The 20039-nt window shown below is 38.6% G+C and overlaps 1 protein-coding gene across 6 annotated transcripts in view; it reads right to left on the bottom strand.

Moving 5' to 3' along the window:
- Nucleotides 1–1170: 1170 nt before the first annotated feature.
- Nucleotides 1171–20039, bottom strand: part of LOC109952498 (neurexin-2-like) — a 108184-nt gene continuing 89315 nt past the window's right edge. For 4 of the 6 annotated variants that reach the window (XM_020587602.1, XM_020587605.1, XM_020587607.1 and 1 more), the window contains 6 exons: nt 19075–19256; nt 11723–11894; nt 9185–9274; nt 7526–7854; nt 5446–5530; nt 1171–4257 (listed from right to left, as the gene is read on the bottom strand). In XM_020587602.1, coding sequence (XP_020443258.1) covers nt 3455–4257; nt 5446–5530; nt 7526–7854; nt 9185–9274; nt 11723–11894; nt 19075–19256 — 1661 coding nt within the window. In that variant the 3' untranslated portion in view covers nt 1171–3454. The remainder of the gene's footprint in view (nt 4258–5445; nt 5531–7525; nt 7855–9184; nt 9275–11722; nt 11895–19074; nt 19257–20039) is intronic. The other 2 variants (XM_020587608.1, XM_020587606.1) reach the window with 2 other exon arrangements.

Here is a 20039-nt window from a genome sequence, read left to right as displayed (position 1 = left end):
CTTGAAGTTGGAGAACACAGGAGTGGATTAGACATACAGTAGCAGTTGTCATCTGGGCTTTTATTTCCACCTATTTGGTTGAGTTAGGCTAATGATCTCTCAGCAATGCTAAGCAGAGACTTGTTGTATCTTCTAGCCACCCTCCTTGATACCTAATGTCAGCACAGATCAGACTTTGCCTACACTTGTAATGTACAGTAGTGACACCACACCTTGCTCAGCCCACAGGATTATTTCCCATCTGACCTCCCCCAGTTTAAACTAAAATCTCTCTAATTTCTTGTCTTTTGTGAGAATCCTCTTCTGCTTTCTGAAAAAAATTTGATGAGGGCAACTATAACCCCTTCATTAAACCACACTGGTGCTGTAGACCTCTGAGCTAATCTTTCTCTCCATTCCACAGTTCCTTATGTTCTCAGCAGGGGGTAGTCAAACAACACAAAATGTGTTAGTGTTAACAAGCATACAACAGATTATTGTGTTTATTCAAGAGAGCATCGAAGGTGTTATGGCTGAAGGTGTGATTTTTACTAAAAATAATCATCATGTCAGCAGATTAATCAGTGTGGAGGGCAGGACCACTGATTTTGGATAACAAGATATGCACTTGACACAAATTCTACTGTTAAAAATGACTGTAGTAATATAAAATAAGCACTCAGGAGAAAGACTGAATGATGTGCTATAGCCTGGTGTTAGAAAATAACTTAAGTTACAAAAAATATTGCCAATGTCACGAGTTTGCTCTATGTATGTAGACTTGCTCTACATATTAAAAGAGTATTCCTGCCATTTACTACTGCACAAATTTGGGGGACTTAGAAGCATCAATGCAGCAGAGGTGAACATTTTCTGACTTTTAGTCCCCTAATATGTGTCAAGCTCACAAAAGGTGGATCCTTCATTACTCATAATCCAATGTAATAGCGTCTTTTGAGAATACTCCATGCCTGGTAGATGCCACATCTTTCACACTATGTCACAAGTTTGTCATACATGCACTCTCTTTAAAAATTGTATTACCTTCAACTAAGGTCATGAGCTATTAATTACATTTTGGTGTGAATCACCAGTGACCCTAACTGGTTCAACTGGTTTAACATTTTGTTTTATTTAAGCTTTATGTGTCCAGATTAGCCTCACTGCAATCAAGGAGTTCTGTTTCAATGGAGACCTGAACTAAACAGCAGCAGCAGTGTAAGGTGCAGAAAACACACATTTTATTATAAATAATGGACATCAAGTCATTACTAACTGCACTGTACAAGAAAGAGAGAGAGGAGGAGAGTGAAGGAGTAGAAGATGATGAAACTCAAGTGTAAGACAAATTTTTATCATGACTGGCAATTTGTGTGAAACACTGTTTCTTCATGTTAAATGTGTTAACTTATCTTGCTAGCAAAATGTGCCCTTTGTAAGATTACATAATATTTTGAATTGTTTCTTTTATCCCAAAAGATTTATAATTCCCAAAGCCTAATCGCCAGTAACTAGATCAGTACAATGTGTGACTGTGAGAGGGTCACTTGTATTCACATATATTTTGATGTATACCATAATTGTTGCCTAATTCATGTCACTCTTAGTTCAATCCAAATTCTATAGCGTCTGTGTCCAGTGATAAAAAGTCAAATAAAATGCATTTTCTATGTGAATCTACAAGAAGCAGCACACAACACAGATGTGTACAAAGTATATAATCAAGTGTATTTTTGTCTTTATCCACGTTCTGTACACATATTAAGATCCATTTCACATGAACACTATACAATAGCAATGAGTGAGGAATGGAATATTTTCTGAAGGCTGAGCAGGTCATGTTGAATGGCACTTTCATTAAATAAAAAAAAAAAAAACAACAGGAAATCACAGAGTATGAATAAGTATTTTAAACATAAAAACAGCAGTTGTCAACAGAAAAATGGCTTTATATTATCAGATCCATTGAGTACCAGATTCAGCACATAAAATGCACAATGCGACAAAACAAAACATTTGTTCCATCCTTGTGTTTTCTCTGCATAATCTGAACCATAAATGCAAAAAAAAAAAAAGATATGTGCAGCTATCAGAGGAAAGTGTGCTTTTTGTCTGGATTTAATTAAAAGGTGATCTAGAATGTAATGTGTTAAGAGGAGTGGTAACAAGATACATCGAAATAGAGAAATATCAATACAGTTCACAAACCTTCAATTATTTATCTCATAGAATAGTCTTTTAGTAACTGATAGAAAAAAACAATACATGTTTGGCTGCTTTACAAGGATATATATCTATGTCTCAAAGATATGCTTACATTTTCTCTGTGCTTTTGAATTATCCCATGACAGTTCTGAGGAAGGAAAACCTCATGAGCCAGCCTCCGGTGAGGTGGGTTGGTTCTCCTTTTCCAAGAAACAACCGGAAAAACTTCTTTAAATGTTTTTCCAAAATTCCTGTGAAGTTCGGGCTGCAGTTTTGATGTCATTCTGAAAGCTGTTGAGGTGGGCCGAGTGTCTCTTATGCCGATTTTTCTTCATATCATTCCTCTGCGTACACAATGCTTTTTCAATCTGCTAACCTCTATATGTACATACAAGCAATGTTCACAGAGAAATACCTTCACTGACTGACCAACTTGTTCACAATTATCCCTACTTGGAATGGGATGGCACACTGACTCTGATATCTCATGTAAGTAATATTTCTGATCCATCATACTGTGTGATTCACTGGGTGGAGTCTGTTGAGTGATTTAATAATCTCATTTAAATGCTGTATTTTTCACCAGGAGAGTTAAATATCATGCTTTATTTATGATACAGCACCAGAAACATAATATCATCGCTTGCGGACAGAGTGACAGGGGAGTTTTAAAACCACATAACATAACGTGAAAGCTGCAGAGATGACGTCTTATCCAAATAAAGGCTTTCTTTTTTGAAAGCAGTCAGAAATAGAGGTGCTCTCTGCTCATCTACCGTAAAAATTCAATAACTGGCCTGTACCGCCTCATTTATCATAATGGGAACACTGAGACTTGAGATAGAGCGTTACAAAGAAGAACAAAAAATAACACTTAAGCAAATCTGTACGGATGTACTCAGCACTTTCTTCAGTGTACCATATCCATGCTATATACAAAGCCAAAGTGGATATGCCTGTTCTATATACCCATAGCCTGTAAAAAAAAAAACATAAAAAAAGATACACTAACAAAAAACCAGTGAGTGCATGTTGTAACACAGAGGATGAGTCTGATCTTGTGCAGTAGATGAAGATTTCATCAAGCTGGGCCTTGACTTTTGAGAACATGTAACTGTGAAAAGGAACATACAATTGCTTTGTGCAGTTTTTTTTTTAGCCTGTAAAATTTCTTTGATGGTCAACCTGACGAAAATAGGCTAACGAAACAAAAGCAACCTCTCTCATCCTCTTGTATCAGTCCACGCTTTCCGACTCTCCTTCTCCGTTTTCAGACGTAGTATTCTTTGTCTTTGTTCTTTTTGCCCTTTGTGATTGCCTTGGCCACAGAGGCCGTTGCTGTGTTTTTGTCTTTGACCACTGCTCCATTGCCTTCCACTGTGGAACTGTTGGCAAAATTGTGACTCTGGTCTGTCTGGTAGGAGCCCTCGTCTCGGTTGCGGTACTTGTACATGGCATAGAGGAGGATAAGAATGCAAAGAGCAGCAGCAGCCACAATACCAACAACCATCCCTGTGGTGCTACTGGACTCCCTGATCACCTCCACGGCACCGGGTTGGCTCTTTTCATCAGAGGCTGTGGGGTCGGCTGTGGGCATATGGGGAAAATTGGGGGGGTAAGTTAGTCCTGGTGTGTTTCGGGAGGAAGGAGGAGCGGGGGGCAGAAGCACCTGGTCACGGGTGTTCATTTTGCCTGCAGGGATGTGGAGCTGGTCAGGGTTAGTGGTGGGAACATAAGGAGGTACGGGGCGGGGTTTCTGGACCCCTCCCTCACCGGAAGCGGGAGGTGGAGGAAGGACTGTCCTGTCAGTGACCATAGGGGAGTTATTATTGTAAAAGTCCTCATCATCTGATTCTGTCATCTCCCCAGAGCCAAAGGCTGAGACCTCCACAGGGTCACCACAGTCCTCCTGGTCCGGGGGGCAGGAAGGGTGAGGAGGGAGTATCAGCGACTCTTTGGTGGTTTCAAGTGGGGATAGGAGTGTAGGAGGGGGAGGAATGACGGGATAACGGGTGGCAATGGATGGGGGCTCAAGGGAATCCACTGTAATAATAGGCAACACTAATTCACCTCCTAGAAAGAAAACAGAAAAGGTAGGGGATCCTAAATTAGAACAGCATTTAAACTGAAATTCTGGCTGTATAGCTGACTGCACTCATTAATGCAGAGTCGCAATCTGCTCATTATGTGGAGCATAACTGAGGAGCTAAACTAATATTAGCTGACTTATAAGGTTTATTATTTTTAGTGCAGTTTCCTACAGTACAATTTTATTTACATCAACATTTGCCACATGAGCAGAAAAACAAATTTAAACCCCCAAGACATTATTCTTGCATGATGTGTGCAGGTTTTATTCCTATATGGTTTCAATGTGTGGGTATGCAAATTCTTTATATTATGAGATAGAATACAGCAAAAACATAAAAGAGCTCACATGTAGACACAAACATACAAGGTGACCCATGAAAGGCAGCAGCTGAATGAAGAGCAAATAAACAGAGCACACAACAAACAAAAGAACAGTAAATTATATTGCCATGCTACTACTGTATGCACATCTGTAGGCAGGGGTGACAAGAGAAACAGGTTATTTTTTGTAGGAATCACATTAGGATTATTGTGGCTTGCTGAAAGCAACCGGTGTACCCTGTTTGTCTTGCATCATTATGTCTAGATTCCTCACCAAATAGCCTTCCAGTATATACTGTATATGAGCTCTCATGCCATGCACTGACATTTACCACCTCAGATCTGGCTCTGGGGTCAGAATGTCTTCTGGCTGTGGGGGAATATTTTTGTCTGCAGAGTTTGGTTATTTATGGCCACCAGATTCTCTTTCATCATTATTGGAGCCGCGCTTTGCAGGGCTAGTCAACAACAAACAATTCTGATAAGGTCATATTAATAATTGAGGGAACAATAATAAGGGCAGGCCTCTTCTTCAGTTCCACAGCTTGTTACTGTCACAAGCTCAGTCTGCTGTCTACTGTCATCCACTCTTAGTGGCTGCGGCACACTTCACAAAGACATTCAATCTACTTTAGTCAGTTACTGTGCAGACACGACTCAAAAGCTCATATACATTAATGCTAGCTGAGTCTGTAAAAGTGAACTAAATGTGGACAGCTGTTTAACAGAGCCCCGGAGGAAATTAGTGTATGTTAGCTGCAGAAATATGACAGAATTAAAATTTTAAAATCAATGATGGTTGTCTGGATAAGTGCTGTACTCTCATCTTTTCAGCCATGGGTGACCCACCTGTTCCTGGTTCACACTCTTCCAGGTCTTCGTCATCACTTGGACACTCAGCAGACGCCACTAGAATATCATCAGTGTTCTGCGGCTGAAAGCAAAATGGAGAAAATATGTTGTTGTTAAACACACACTCCCATCTTTTTGATTTGTGCTCACACTTTTGAGTGTGTTTGCTGGCTGACTGTCCCTTTTGAGGGGAAGCTGCGGCACTGTATCACTTTTGTGCATTTGCTCAGAGCAACACTATTAAGACTACAAATCCGAGATGTGCCCATATGTACACTTTCTACCTCACCCTTGTGGCTCACTTTATGTGTTTACAAGCAAAGCAAGAGCACTAGTGACAGAGAATAGATTCAAACAATAATTTAGTTTATTTACATGCCAAATGTTGTACTTTTTTTACATTCATTTTACAAAAACAAATTCTCACATGCTAAGCCAGTCCTTGAATATGTCTAAATAGGATTTTAGGGTGCCCAGTGGATTCAGAGCACCTGAGCAGAGTAGGGAATGGATGGTGCACTAATGGATTACTTTGTTAAATTGACAATCCAGAAAAGGCAATTTTAGGGGAACTGAGAAATATAATGAAAATGCACTCTGTATTTTTATTAGGCAAGGCAAGAGGATTTTTATTTGAAACCTCACTCCAGGCACTGCTGAAATCCTTCCAATCTGGCAGGTTTACAACATTTGGATTAAAATCAAGTCATGTAAAATGGTGGTTGGTAATGTCCACCAGTCTGAATGTATCATTGTGACTCCACAATGTGTGAAAATCAGCTCAATAAAAGCCTTTTTTACATCGCTGTACTTGTTAAAAAAATACATATTGAAGCATGGATGTTATTGTTATTCTAACACACTTGGAAATAATGTGAATTATTAGATGAATTAAAAATCAGATATGTTGGACCAAACCTGCTGTAAGAAGACCAGTGCATAATTATTTTATTTAGAATTGTATATTAGTTATTATTTTCTATGTATAATGCATTTGATTTTAATGATTTCATTAGATTAGAACCCTCTGAGTCTCCAGTGAAGATGGGTGTTGCAGTTAAAGATATATACAACCTGTGTGTAATACAGATTTTTATTGCATTTCAAAAGCGGTAATTATTGCTTGAGATGCTTATGTGGTGTATTTTTATTTCAGGCTTTAACAGCAATTAATGTCATGATCACTAATAAAAAAAAACAGTATGTGCATGTTCTAGTCAACCCTTGCACAATATACAATGTTTATCTTCTACTCTGACTTAGCTCTTCAAAGCTGAACAACCTTAAAATCAGAAAAAAGCCTTTTTTCCTTTAAAGAAAAAAAAAAGCTTTTTATTGAAAGAAATACGGCTTATTTTTTCTCGAATTTAAAGGCCATAGCTGTAGCATGTGGCAAACCAAGGAATCAGCTGTGTTGTATGCTTGTCCTTGGTTATGTGATTGTGTTCTTTCATTTACTTAGATTGACACAGCAGATTGTAGTACTATGTGGTAAATTTCATTTAACACAACATAAATGGCGAAACCTCAAACTGAATGTGAAATGTAAAACTGGGCCAGAATAAGCAAAGGAGAGCCATCTGTGTTATTTTAGAGCTGAAGAAAAAGTTACACTACTATTAGTTGTCATCTTTGGCCTGTCCCAGGGTTGGAAATGAAATCAAACATATCACTTAAGACCATGAGGTATACAAACAACATAGTGCTGTAAATACGTTTAGTTAATAAAAAAAAAAAATTAAGTTTAACAGAATGACCAAATGACACCTAATATAAGGGATGAGATGTATATCATAGAAACAAGCCAGCAGATGTTTCTTATTCACATTATTATAATAATTATTAATTCTTTAAGTCTACACAATGTTTAGAATGATTTTCAAGACTAGAAAAACTGATGTCATTTCCTAAAAATGTCTAATTAAAAATCGGATATACTTTGATTCCTAACACAGCATGTTGTATTGATTTCCTTCTCTTATTGAACCACGACAAAACCGCCCCCTGGAAAAATTGTGACAACAGCCCTAAACCTTTCATGGTAGTAAATTAAAACTATTCATTTATACTTTCTGACCTTGGAGATGCTCTCCCTCAAGCTGGGTGACCGCGGCCTGCGGGTAGTGGTGGTAGCCCTAGTGGCGGTGGGTTCCATGATTGTGGTAGACATATCAGACACCGCCAGCGGGGTAGCAGAAGTGGTGTCGGTGGTCACCGTGGAGAGCGAGTCCCCGACCAGACGCAGGTTCCCCTCCACCTGTACGCTCGGATCATTTTCTGCTGCTAGTTTGAGCACCTGGAGACCGTTGTAATAGAGCCCTGAAATCTGGCCCTGGAAGGGCCGGCCCCTGTCAGAACCACCAATCTTAATAGCTGCCTGGCTGTTAAAGATGGTCAGCTGTCTCCCTAAAGTTAGAAAGAGACACGGAGAACAGAACAGATGGAAAAGGGGAGAGAATGGTAGAGTGAACATACAAAAGTCATATGGAGAGCTTGCACAGGAACATCATTTGAGCCAGGTGGGCTTTAGTGATTATAACATTAATAATTAGTCAATTTAAAACTTGAATTATATGTTAACTTTAAAAGGGGACAGTTAGTTAGCATCAAGTTTATAATTTAGACTTTACACATGCAAGTTGCAACCATGAAAAAAGGCTTAAAATTCTATTTAGGAGCCTATTTAAGTGTTTTAATAGGACAAAGAAAGCATTTTGAACTGAGTTAGCAAACTGTCTGCAGGGACACATGACAGATGTTTTTCCAGGATACATATTTATCTCTTAACTCCAGAATAGATGGTGCAGTGATGCATATCGTATGACTTGTTTTTCCAGAGATGGATGAATTATTAAAATTGCAGTCTTACTGTACTACAGATTGTGAAAGGTAAATGACAGTATAAGCTAAATACCCCCCCCCCCCCCCCCCCAGCCATTAGGCCAATGAAACATGCTCTGATCCGAGTTCCCCCAGTCCAATTGTTTCACCCCCGGAAAGGAGCAATGATATCTAACAGCGCCACTAGTCAGCAGCTTCACTGATAAGCAGCGTTAGATCAGAGAAGGGGGACGGCAGTTAATGGGACTGTCCCAGGAGAATACTTATCAAAGTTAATGACTGCAAACACTGATCTCCTTTAACAGACTGTCAAAGCTCTTTTGTCACAGCAAAAATCTTCAGTTTAGAAATCTAACATGGTCATACAAACTGATATAGTGAACATGAAAAGAACTTCATTGGATGTGAACACATCTGGCATTTATGGTTTAAAAAGTAAGGGGGAGCAAGATTTGGTCAACTTATGTCATGTTAGTTTCACTGGTATTACTGTAAATATTATCCAGCATTTTACTGATTTTATGTAATATAATTACACACAGCATCTAATTACACACAGTGGTTAAGACGGACGATAAAGAGTTAGACAGGAGTTAAGTGCTTTTAGTTATGTGGTTTAAAATGTTTGTTAAGGTGCAGCTTTTCCACAAGGTATAAGGATGACAAAGAGTAAATGGCATGCATGCTATACACCTTTGCTTTGACACAAATTTTGAGAGTTCCACTTGAAGCTCCGTTGTGGACGTCACAACTTATAGCCAAAAAATAAATTCCAATTAAAATGGAGGTACAACTTGATCCTTGTCACCCTTGTCCTCTGGTACTGCACCTCTCATAGGGAAAGCTTATTTAGTGGTTATTTCAAGGATTAATTAATTAATCAATTAATTTTTACCTTTATCGAGTAGCCACTCGTCAACTACCCGACCAAGTCTGTATGGGATTCTTTGTCTAGCAATAGCCAGTCGTTCATTATCATAGTGTCCTTCAAAGAATTTGGAGAGACAGGTTAAAGGTTAAAGTCTGCAAGCTGAAAGATCACATGGTTAGAAACAGTGTTATAATGGCTAACAGGTTTAACAAGTTATCAATTTTAACCCAGTTGTGAGTTAAAAGAAACTTGTGCTTTACTTAGTGTTATCTAGTTATTACGAGTAACAGTGTTAATGCTAATTAGAGTAATGTTTAGGCTATTTATAATGTGCTACACTAGTTAGTGTTATTTAGCTAATTTTTTAAGCAAAACAATCTTCAGTAAATATCATTTACAGTAAAATGTAATTTTAGGTACTGTTTAAAACAGAGGTAAAATCAGTTCAACACAAAAAGGAATTAAAATCAGCTGCTTCAACAAATACAATGAGGAAAAAGGTTGTTGCATATAGATAGTAAAGTACATTCTGTAGTTACTGGCCTTAGAATATGCCTGGAGTCATTACAGAGAGCCAAAGTCTCACCCCAGTTCTGCTCTTTGCCTTTATAGCACACTTCCTGATATGATGTGTTTTTACTGCAGCTCCCTACATGAAAGATTTGTGGGAGCTGCTCCTAACTGGGACAGGACTTTAGCTCTTTGACACATGCAAACACAGAACAGTAATTAATCCAATCAAAATGACTACAGTAAATACATGATGCACACTGTGTGTCAATGGTATGAATCTCTAGTCTTTGGAAGGGCCCAGTTAATATTTGTGCCATAAATACAGTCTAGTACTGATCTAGCACTGAAGACTTTCTATCAATCATCACCCACGAGGTTTCTACAAGGTTCTGACCTTACAACTCGTAAATTCTTGTTGCCATTATTCATAAATCACTGCATGTGCAGAGCACCTTGTTCCGTGTAGACTTTGCTACAAACAGGTTTTCTGAAAACATGTTTAACCCCCAAATTCTGAATAAAAATGTAAATAAGAATTTAAATTCATCCATGTTGTTGGACACAAGTGGATAAAAAGGATTTGGAATTACAGTGCAGCACTGAAAAGGAGGCGCAGTAAATGACAGTGCTGGGCAGTTACAGTGAAGCTTACCTACATAAAGTTTTTACTGTAACCTCAATTACACAGCAGGTAACAATGTGAGGCTGCACATTTATTGGGTCTTTGTAGAGCTTCAGGTAGTGGCCCTGTAGTTTTGCCTTAGGAAAACATGAAGACGTCATATATTATTCCTGTTGTTTGATGTCCATTTAAAACCAAAAAAAGATCAGTGTCTTATGCCCCTCATGGCACGTGCAATATACACTGTGCTTTAGCCATTTATCATTACAGATGTTTCAAAAATCACTGATCACAGTGTGGGAGCTCACAAAGAGTGTACACAGTACACACATGGCCATCACAATTACATGATTTGATTTATGTGCAATTGTGGTGTGTGTGTTGTGTGCTTTGAGCACCAGCTGGAGGCAGAGAATGGACCTCCATCTATGCCAGCTTGTGCACCTGTTCAGAATAAGGTTAACTGGTTGGTTCAGAACAGGTAAAAGCAAAACTACATTATGCATGGGTCCTTTTTTTTTTAGACTACAGTATATGGTTATATGTATGTGTGCACAGAATGATGAGCGTTAAACCTTTCAAGCAGTGAAAATCTGTCTCAATAAATTATTTATCTTTCTATGCCTATGTACAGTATTGTATGTGGCACCATCTCTAAGTTACCTGGACACCAAACATGGCTGACAGAACAGAGTTTGCATTTATCTAAATCCATCAGTGTGTTGAAGTGAAAAGATGCCCTCTACATGCAGTTGCTAGTGTTCACCAGTGGTCAGATGAATGTAAATTTATGCACCATCACTACAAAATTATATATGTCAACAAGAATTTATCAGCTGAATTAATAGCAGCATATTCACTCTGGTTAGTCAACACAGAGGTTGGTACATTAACTAGAAATAAATAAATATCGTATTAGGCTTATACTGTATTAAATAGTCTTTTGGAAACATCTAGAAAATCCCTCTTGGCTCACATATGCACAACCTAACTAACCCTAATCCCTAATGTATGCATCAAAAGCCAATTTAAGAGGAAATATGATTAAAAAAAGTTCTCCCCTGTTACATCCTCGCCCACTCAATATGAAGCCAATATGAATTAGAAAAAAAATCTTTCTTTGTTAGAAATACTTTGCAGCTTGAGGCAAATGTATCAGTTTCAGATAACTGTATTGTCTGTGCAGTTTTATGTGTGTCAACTTAAAAGAGCAAATAAAAAATCAGATGGGGCTGTATGCCAAGTGGCCACCATCTAGCCACTGGGTATTCTGCCAAACATTTGTTTGCAAACAACACATTTTGCAACCACACATTCAAAGGTTTATGGTTAAAAGGCAGACATGCAATCATCTCTCTCCAATCCAGATGCTCCATGCCATCTCTGTGTGTATCATATAACCACATAGTTTGTCCCATGAGTCTTACCTGGTGGATAACGCTCAATCACTGGATGGTTGTCCACCTGCAGAGTGGCATTGCCACCGCTGCGTGTGAAGCGTACAACATGGTACTTGCCGTCATTGACTATGACAGCACGCTCATCGATGGTGATATCATCTGTCCCCACATTGAAGATGACACTGATTTTTCCTTGATCCTGCAGGTGAAAAGCAAAGAACGAACGTGACACACCAAACAAATCATGCTCATTTTAAATGCGTGCAAAATGAGCTTCCATCTACTTCAGGGATGTTGGGTCAGAATTTGTTTAAGTGGTAAAAGTGTATTTTTGGTGACATGGACAGCATGTTTAGGGATCGGCAGCACGCCCATTCAGCAGTCAACTCAGGTTTCCTGATGTGGATCATTCCTAACAGAATCCTGCTGCTTCTCTTTTGGCCGACCAACTTCTCTCCCTGTCAGTCTTTTCCTTTTACTGCCAACCTTCCTCAAAGGTTAAAGTTGCTTCTCAACACAGCCTTTGGGTGGCACTAATAAGAAAACTGGAAACAAACATTGTGGGGTCTCTATGTCTGCTTGGCCTTTGTACATTTGCCGCCTTCTTTCTAAATGCAACTCAAGATCAAAGTAACTAATGTGGTTTAAGGGACACTGTGATAAACAGTACACAACTCTGCAGCTGTACACAGAGAAGCACGATGTTGCACTTTACTTTTAGATTCCAGTAACTTTTGATACTGTGATGTAAATATAAATAACATAAAGATCCTACAGTGTGGCTGCCAAGTCATTCTTTACAACAGGAAACACAAAACATTTGGTCATAATTGCTTATTTATTTAACTGACAGTCAAGTGATTGTGCGCTGAGGACCTAGTGTCTCACATGCACAAGAGAATGTTGCGCATTCAGGCAAAACTTCATTACCATTATATAATAATAATAAAATAAATTCATTTTAGGTTATGTACATAATTTATCCTCATATCATTTGTCTTTCAGCTGTGTACTATCAAGGACCAAGAGTGTGTAGGTGTGTACTCAAACAACCTTGACTCCGGCAGTTGGTTGCACTATGGTACTTAACCAGAGAGGGGAGAGGATGTGAAATTGACTGGTGTGGTATTTTAGTAAAATGAAATTCTGCAGACTGCTGGTCCTACATGGTACATGATGTGCACAGTATCTACTGACCTTATAGGGGTGATGTTAATGTCTTCCACAGCGGGCCATGCATTGTATATGCACAAACATTACTGACTGAAAAACCAGAAATGTGTATACAGAGCTACTTCTTTTCCTGACTTTGTGGTGCCTGCTTTGCCTCACAGCTTTGCCCTCACCCTTTAATCATATGTAATCATGTAATGTGTAATATGTAATCATATGTAAAACCCTTCTAGAAATATTTTAAATTTGAATGCTGACATGGCTGGTGTCCAATACAGAAGTGTGTGTTCAAAGACCTTGAATGTCTCATTATCAATGTAGACTCAGTTGACATTTTATTAGGTACGCCTAATGAAAACTAATGCAGTCTAATCCAAATGGTCCTGCAATAAAAAAATCCCTCTTTCATGAAAGTGATAAGTTCCAGTTTTTGTTCAAACTGTGTAAGAGAGGTGCTGATTCAACGTGATGATCATTGCTGAAGTTTGTGCTGCTTTTGAACTGTACTGCATTACTTATTCTTATTTATCCTAGCCTCACTTTTATGGCGGTAGAATTTACTTTAGCTGCTAGGTGTACCTAATAAACTGTCAATACAGTATAGTTTTAAGCTTGAAAAATCAACATTACTTTGTGTAAAGGAGCTCTATCTCCAAACACAGCCTTCATGTTGAAGGTCAGCAGCAGGTCTTTGGCTCTTTGGACTGTAACCTTTCTCAATTCTGAACCAAGGAGGAGGCAACTAGAGCCACTGATTTATGATGCACGATTTACAACTGGATAATTAAATTCACACTGGTGAAAAAGAAGATGAAACCCCTTTATGACAAGTATCCACTCTCAGTTACTCTACTATGCTACTATGAACCTTGAGTTAATTAAAGCCACTGCCACTCTAGGTTAGTGGGAATCAGCAGAATGGTAGACCTTACTGTTAAAGAACTATTTAGTCAGGTGTAATTACACAAAAGTATGTAAAGAAACCACATTTATCACCTCTTTATATACATAATTTATATTCCCTAAATTGTAAGAAATCTCTCGAATTCCTTGTTCACGTTTATTATGTACAAGCAAAGCTATTCAGTTGTCCAGGGTTTAATTACTCATCCCAAAAAATCTAACTAATGAGTAATTATTAGGCAACTACAGGATAGTGTGGCCTCAGGCCAAATTCAGCCCGTTTCCTCTCGACAACATCTCCAGGGTGGGAAAGTCTGCTGGGGGCTTCACAAAAGAGCTACTTGTATTTTGCTTTGTCTTAGAACACAATTATAAAACAGCCCCAAAGTTCCAGCTGGCAAAGCAACACTACTACTCCTCAGTTTTAGAAGACAAAAGGTTGGCCTTTCCAGTTGATTTTCTCCTTTTTACAAGAGGCTACTTACTGTATATCCATGTGCTTGTGTATAAAGCTAGACAGGCTCATAAACAGTCTCCCACCTACTAGCTCTTTTGACATCAACTGCTGGAGAAAGCATATATCCTTGAAGTACTCTCTGCTCCCACTGGAGCTTTCTGTGTGGAATCTCACTTCTCATCTGAGCTGCAGCCTAATCTAATTCACTGGAGAGGAAAAGGATAGATTATTAAAAGGATATATTATTATAAGGATTTATCTTTGATGAGATGAAAGGGAAAACCCAAAAGGGCTGTGGCAGTGACCGATCTTCTCTGATGAGACACCACTGCCACCTGATACATTTTTAAACAGAGTACAGGCTGCGCAGATCATGATTCTTTTAAGAAGACCGGTATATCTGTCTGTCTCAGTTTGTTACCAGCCAAGTCTTTATCTGTATTGGATACATACTGTATCTCTCCACTCTTTACCGAAGGCTTCTCCTCAGAGACAAGTGTGCATCAGTTTTATTGGGAATTCAGAGGTTTCCTTTCCCATAGAAATAACAAAGTATCTTCCCTCCTCATCATACTCGGCACAGTTAGAGGTGTGCATGGTGAACATAAAAGGGAATGTATTAAATGAAACCAATTGTAGTTGAGTGTGAAACAAGCTTCTATTATTTTCTTTTTAAAGGAGATTACTGGATAAAAATAACTGATAACTATAAATAATAAAACAGTTTCAAACTGCTCCATAAACTGTTGTGGGAGCTGTTTTCTAATTGCTTTGAACACATTTCCCAAATGATCCAAACACCTATTTTCTCTAAAATGAGTTTTACCTGAAAATATCTAAAATCTAAAATGTAATTATTACTGTGACATTTATTTCAGCAGCAAGGTCTATTGGGAAAACTTTAAAAAGAATTAAATGTTCTTTATTATTTAGATTGTATATATTGTAATAATGTCCTAAGCACACGTGCATTATCAAAAGTGTACCTCACTTATCTATCATATATCCGAAATGAAAAATCCAAACATGTATGGAACATGTGGATTAACATGCTAAGATGGTGGGTTGAACTCTGCCTTTGATGGCGCCTTCCTAAAATATCCACAGTTTAGTGTGAAGTGTTTCAGTAGAACGTGTTATGGTAGCCCCCCTCACCAGGAGGGCGAGAGAGGACTGAGGTTGGACTCAAGTTTGCAGACCCAGGTGCTAGGGGGAAAAACATGACGGTAACAGGTAAATAAAAAGAACACAAAGTATCAAAAGAACATAACATGGGAACGTACGGTCTGCATATAGGGTAGTGTAGCGCATATGTAGTGTGGTAGAGTCAAGCCAAAACGCACAGTGTCTGTCAGCGTAGCATTCTACCCCAATCTAGGTTGCGCAGTACATAGCTAATGTTCCGGCCCTGATGGAGCGTCTGCCAGAGGTATAAGTAAGGAGCAGGTAATCCTCGGGATGCACCCCAGCTGTGCGCCTCAACAAACCAGTCACTAATTACTGGAATGCAACACAGCTGAGGTGCAGAGCCCACAGGACAGAGAGAGCAGAGGAGAGAAAGACCGCCGAGCGGCCCTGACAGAATGAGGCAGAACATTTATTGAGAAAGACTTTTCTCATACAGTAAATATGGCATCTCCCAGTCTGTTCCCTTGTAACTCATCATTATACACTTCAATTCAAGATTCATTCATTATGAGCTTGCTCCTAAAAAGTTCCTCACTAACACCGCATGTTTTCGTGTTCTGTATTGTAAAGTATTAGTCTTTTCTATTCAGAAGTCAGCTTGTTTGAGCAATTGCCCATTTGAGTCATGATCAAAATCAGCTAAAGAGAAGTGCCAATCTAGACCAGTTCTCCCATAGTAGCGCTGCTTCTTCAACGGTTTTAATTTTTATTATTTTGCACAATTAATCTTCTGTTTTCATTTTATCTTTTAGTCACTGATTAACAACATGACCATTTGAAAGCAGCATTAGCCTCTTCAGCATACTCTCCAGTGAATATGGTGGTTGTTTCTTTTGTACAGAATTACTGGTTTTTGGAGCTTCTCTATACAAGTAAGTAATGTTTATTTTGTTGTGTATGAAATTATCTGATTGGAAATAGCTGTTATAACAAAGTGGTGACAATCAGATGCTACATTTGCAACAATCACATCTAATAGATCTGTTAGAGGTACTGTTGGCAATTCATTTCAGAAGCAATGAATACATTAAATGCCCTACATACATTAAAGAAGTGCAAGATGTAAAACCAGAATTAACACTGGTGTGGCTTTTGAACAATGCTGTTTCTGCTGGACAGGTAATTATTGGTTTTGTTTTGTTTGGGGGCAGTGTATTTTCTTGAAATCTTTAGGTAGTAGTCAGCAGTGTGTGCTGTATTTTGGAGTGGCAGCTTTGGAGAGACGTCAGAACCAAAGGGTGGGATTTTTTTCGGTTGGCTACTTTCAAATCTGAGCTTCCTCTTGCTGGTTTTCCCAGGAATGACAACCCCATCTTTAATCAAGATTTTTTTCAAACACAATGAAAATGTTGCAGTCATTCCAGGCACCTACTGTTATTACGACCCCTTTATTTCATACTTTGCTGTTCATCATATTGCAGTTTTGAATAAACCGTGTGATATCCAAAAAAGATTATAAGTGAGGTCTGAAAACCGCAAATCCCTGTAGTACATATAACTCATACATCATTTGTTTCCTTTACTATTTTTGAACACTCCCCTGTGGCCAGTATTATTTTGATCAGTGTACTGCTTCTCTCTGTTTTCACCTAGTTTTCATAGTCTTCCTCATCTTCAATGGCCATGCAGAAGAAGGGGACAAAGTGTGATAAATGGAGGATTAATAATATACATAAATAATTTACAACAAACAACAAGTTATGTTTCTGTAAAATATAAGGTGCAATGTTACAAAGCTCGGTTGGAGAAAGCAAAAAGACAACCTCAACACCCTCTGAGCTCTTTGAGTCCCCTCTGCTGAGCTGTAATAAGGTGTCAAAGTAAGCAATCTGTCAGGTTGCAAGGACTTGGCAGATGCTAGAAAAAAAAAAAAAATCAGTCGGCTCGCCATGCAGGCAACAGTCTTTGCATTCACTTAGCAACAGTCAGTGGCTGGCAAGGTCAGTTTCACGCTTTTAAAACTGGAAATGCAATTGAAATGAGACAGCATAAAAATGTCCAGGGGTGGATTTTTCTAGCAAACACGTCTAGAGACTGATAGGTACAGCAGTTACACTCTCAAAACAGACACGGTATTTTGTTCAAATACAGTAAGTTCTCGATGACTCCTACACAACACCACGGTTTTAAATACCTTTTAGATATTAGCTTCTGCTCAGTCTATGGACTGGAATGGACTGGAAGACACTATAAATGATAAGAAGTCAGCTTTCAATCGTTAAAATAACTACAATAGGATGAATGGTTTTCCTCTTCTCCCATGTTTCCATGTATTGTACTTGCACAACTTTTTATATTTAATACCCTGAATGCTCTTACTAGGTTACTAGATTTACCAAAAATACATTTAGAGCTTGTTTTCTTTTTAAGAGGTTTTCAAACCATTTAGTGTCGGTTCAAAACAATTTATGAAATTAATATAATATTCAAGATCAGGCTTTGTGTGCTAATAAGTTGTGCTTTTTGTCCTGTGTTTTCACAACAGGTGTGATTTTAATTAGCACACCACTCGCAGACGTTTTCATCATAGCACATCTGCCCGACGGCTACATGCTAAAAAAGACTGATTTCCCTTTAGAAAAGACCCAGGTGCTGGCAGCTGCTGAGGAGTCCCCCGGTACCAGCAACAGATACATGTGTTTATCAGCAGTAAATATTTCTTACTCTGCTGACTATGCTCTATTGTAGCTTCTTCCTGAGGTCATAATTTACTTGATCCAATTTTATGTCAAGATTTGAACTCGGATGACATTAATCTTTGAATCACACAAGCTGTGACAAATAGCCTGATGTTAGAATAACCGTGCAGCAAAGTTAAAACTTTATTTTAAAAGTAAGATTTATTTGAGTCTTTTTTGTTTTTAATTTCATTTAAGTAGTAGTACACAATTATTTACCAGCAATGTCTTTGATAAATCTTTGGATAAATTCTGTCACCGTTACATTTTTCTCCCCTTCTCAGGGATATTTATATCTACTTGCTGTGGCTACTATATTCCTCCAATTGCTACTGGAAATGCTTGTATGACACTCTAGTCTCAGGTGTACTTTCCCGACGAGCTCCAGAGTCATCCTGATATCATTTGAAGATGTGCCTTTTTTGATGGTGTACTCTTTTTTCATCTTATTACTTGCTCTCTCATTTCCTACATAATCAAAACTTTATCGTGTTTTTACAGACAGAGTGGACAATTTCCACTTTTCCAATTAGCTGCCCTCTTCACATTGTCATAATTTTCATTAAAGATCTAAGGATTTTGTGTGTGTGTGTGTGTGTTCTTGTTTTTAATAGACAGTGCCTTTATAATCATAAATACATTATAATTCATCGTTAGGTCCATACTCAGAGTAAAACATTAAATAACACATAAGGAATGACCTTAAATCCTATCAAGGACAATTTGTGACTTATTCTACAGTTTGCTCTTGTCTTGTTGATAAATCTAAAGAAAACTTTTTTGAAAGGTAAAATCTGGAAATCACAAAAGGAATGTGCACAAATATTCATAGCATTACCTTAGATCATATAAACAACATATTTGAGCTTTAATCCCCTTTAAGTATTTTTCAACCATCGCAGCAGCGTGATAAACCGCCTGTCTTCTGGTGCTTTGTGACATTTATGCTTTAAGCCCCAAAATCTGTTTCCCATCCTTACTATGTGTAGTTGAAGATAGTCTCCGAGCCCATGGGTGCTCTCCACTCGCACCAAGATAGCATCCTTCTGCTGAGTGCTAAAGCCCACAGCTAACCGGTCAGCTCGGGTGCTCGGCCGCTCATTGGGAGCCCAGGTGAATGTGATGAGAGCCCCTCCTTTTCCAAAAATATATGTGGTCCCAGCTGAAAACAGTGACAGAAAGGGGAACAGAAAGAAACAAACAGCGGTCAGTTGTTACAGAGTATCTTCTCTCAGAAGAACACCAGCAGTATTTACAGTAACGGTGCTTTATTCCGGTGTCTATCTGACTAAACCTGGATTAGCCTGTACTCTTGTTAAAAGGATCAGTTGCTGTTCAGTTGGAGATACAGTCGTTTTCATGGACAACTACCATACCCAGTTTGAAAATGAGTCTTTGATTGCACCTCTCATCTGTCCACAGCCCCTCCACCGCACTGCACTTTCATTTTTTCAAAACTACACAGTAGATAGAAAGAAGGAAGAAGTGTTTATTAAAGAAGTCTGCCTCACTCTTAAATCACAGCAACCAAATTTACAAAGCATGATGAAACATTATATTCCCAGATGTTAACTAATGGCAACACATGTTCTCCACATAGCTCTCTGGATCACCAAGGGTGCATTCAACACTGTGGACAGCCAAAATGTGCACCTCAGGTTGGCATAGCTTCGCTCTACAGTGAGCTCACACATATAGTAAAACAGCACATAATCCAGGATGTCTACAGCTATGCGTGCGTGTGCATTTTACACAGATTTTCACATTATTCATCATGCACAGCACCAAAGGTTTTCTTGCCTGGTCAGTGAGCATGTAAGCCTCTTGAAGGTTATGTCATCCAAAATCAGGATGAGGTACTTGAGTTTTTTGTGATGTATCATTTACCACCAATCATTCGTGTAGTCTTTTCATCTAATACTTCATCTCTCTGTCAAACATCATC

Source organism: Monopterus albus, unplaced genomic scaffold, assembly GCF_001952655.1.
Source record: "Monopterus albus unplaced genomic scaffold, M_albus_1.0 scaffold464.1, whole genome shotgun sequence".
Classification (NCBI taxonomy): Eukaryota; Metazoa; Chordata; class Actinopteri; order Synbranchiformes; family Synbranchidae; genus Monopterus; species Monopterus albus.
This window is presented reverse-complemented; position numbering and strand designations above follow the sequence as displayed.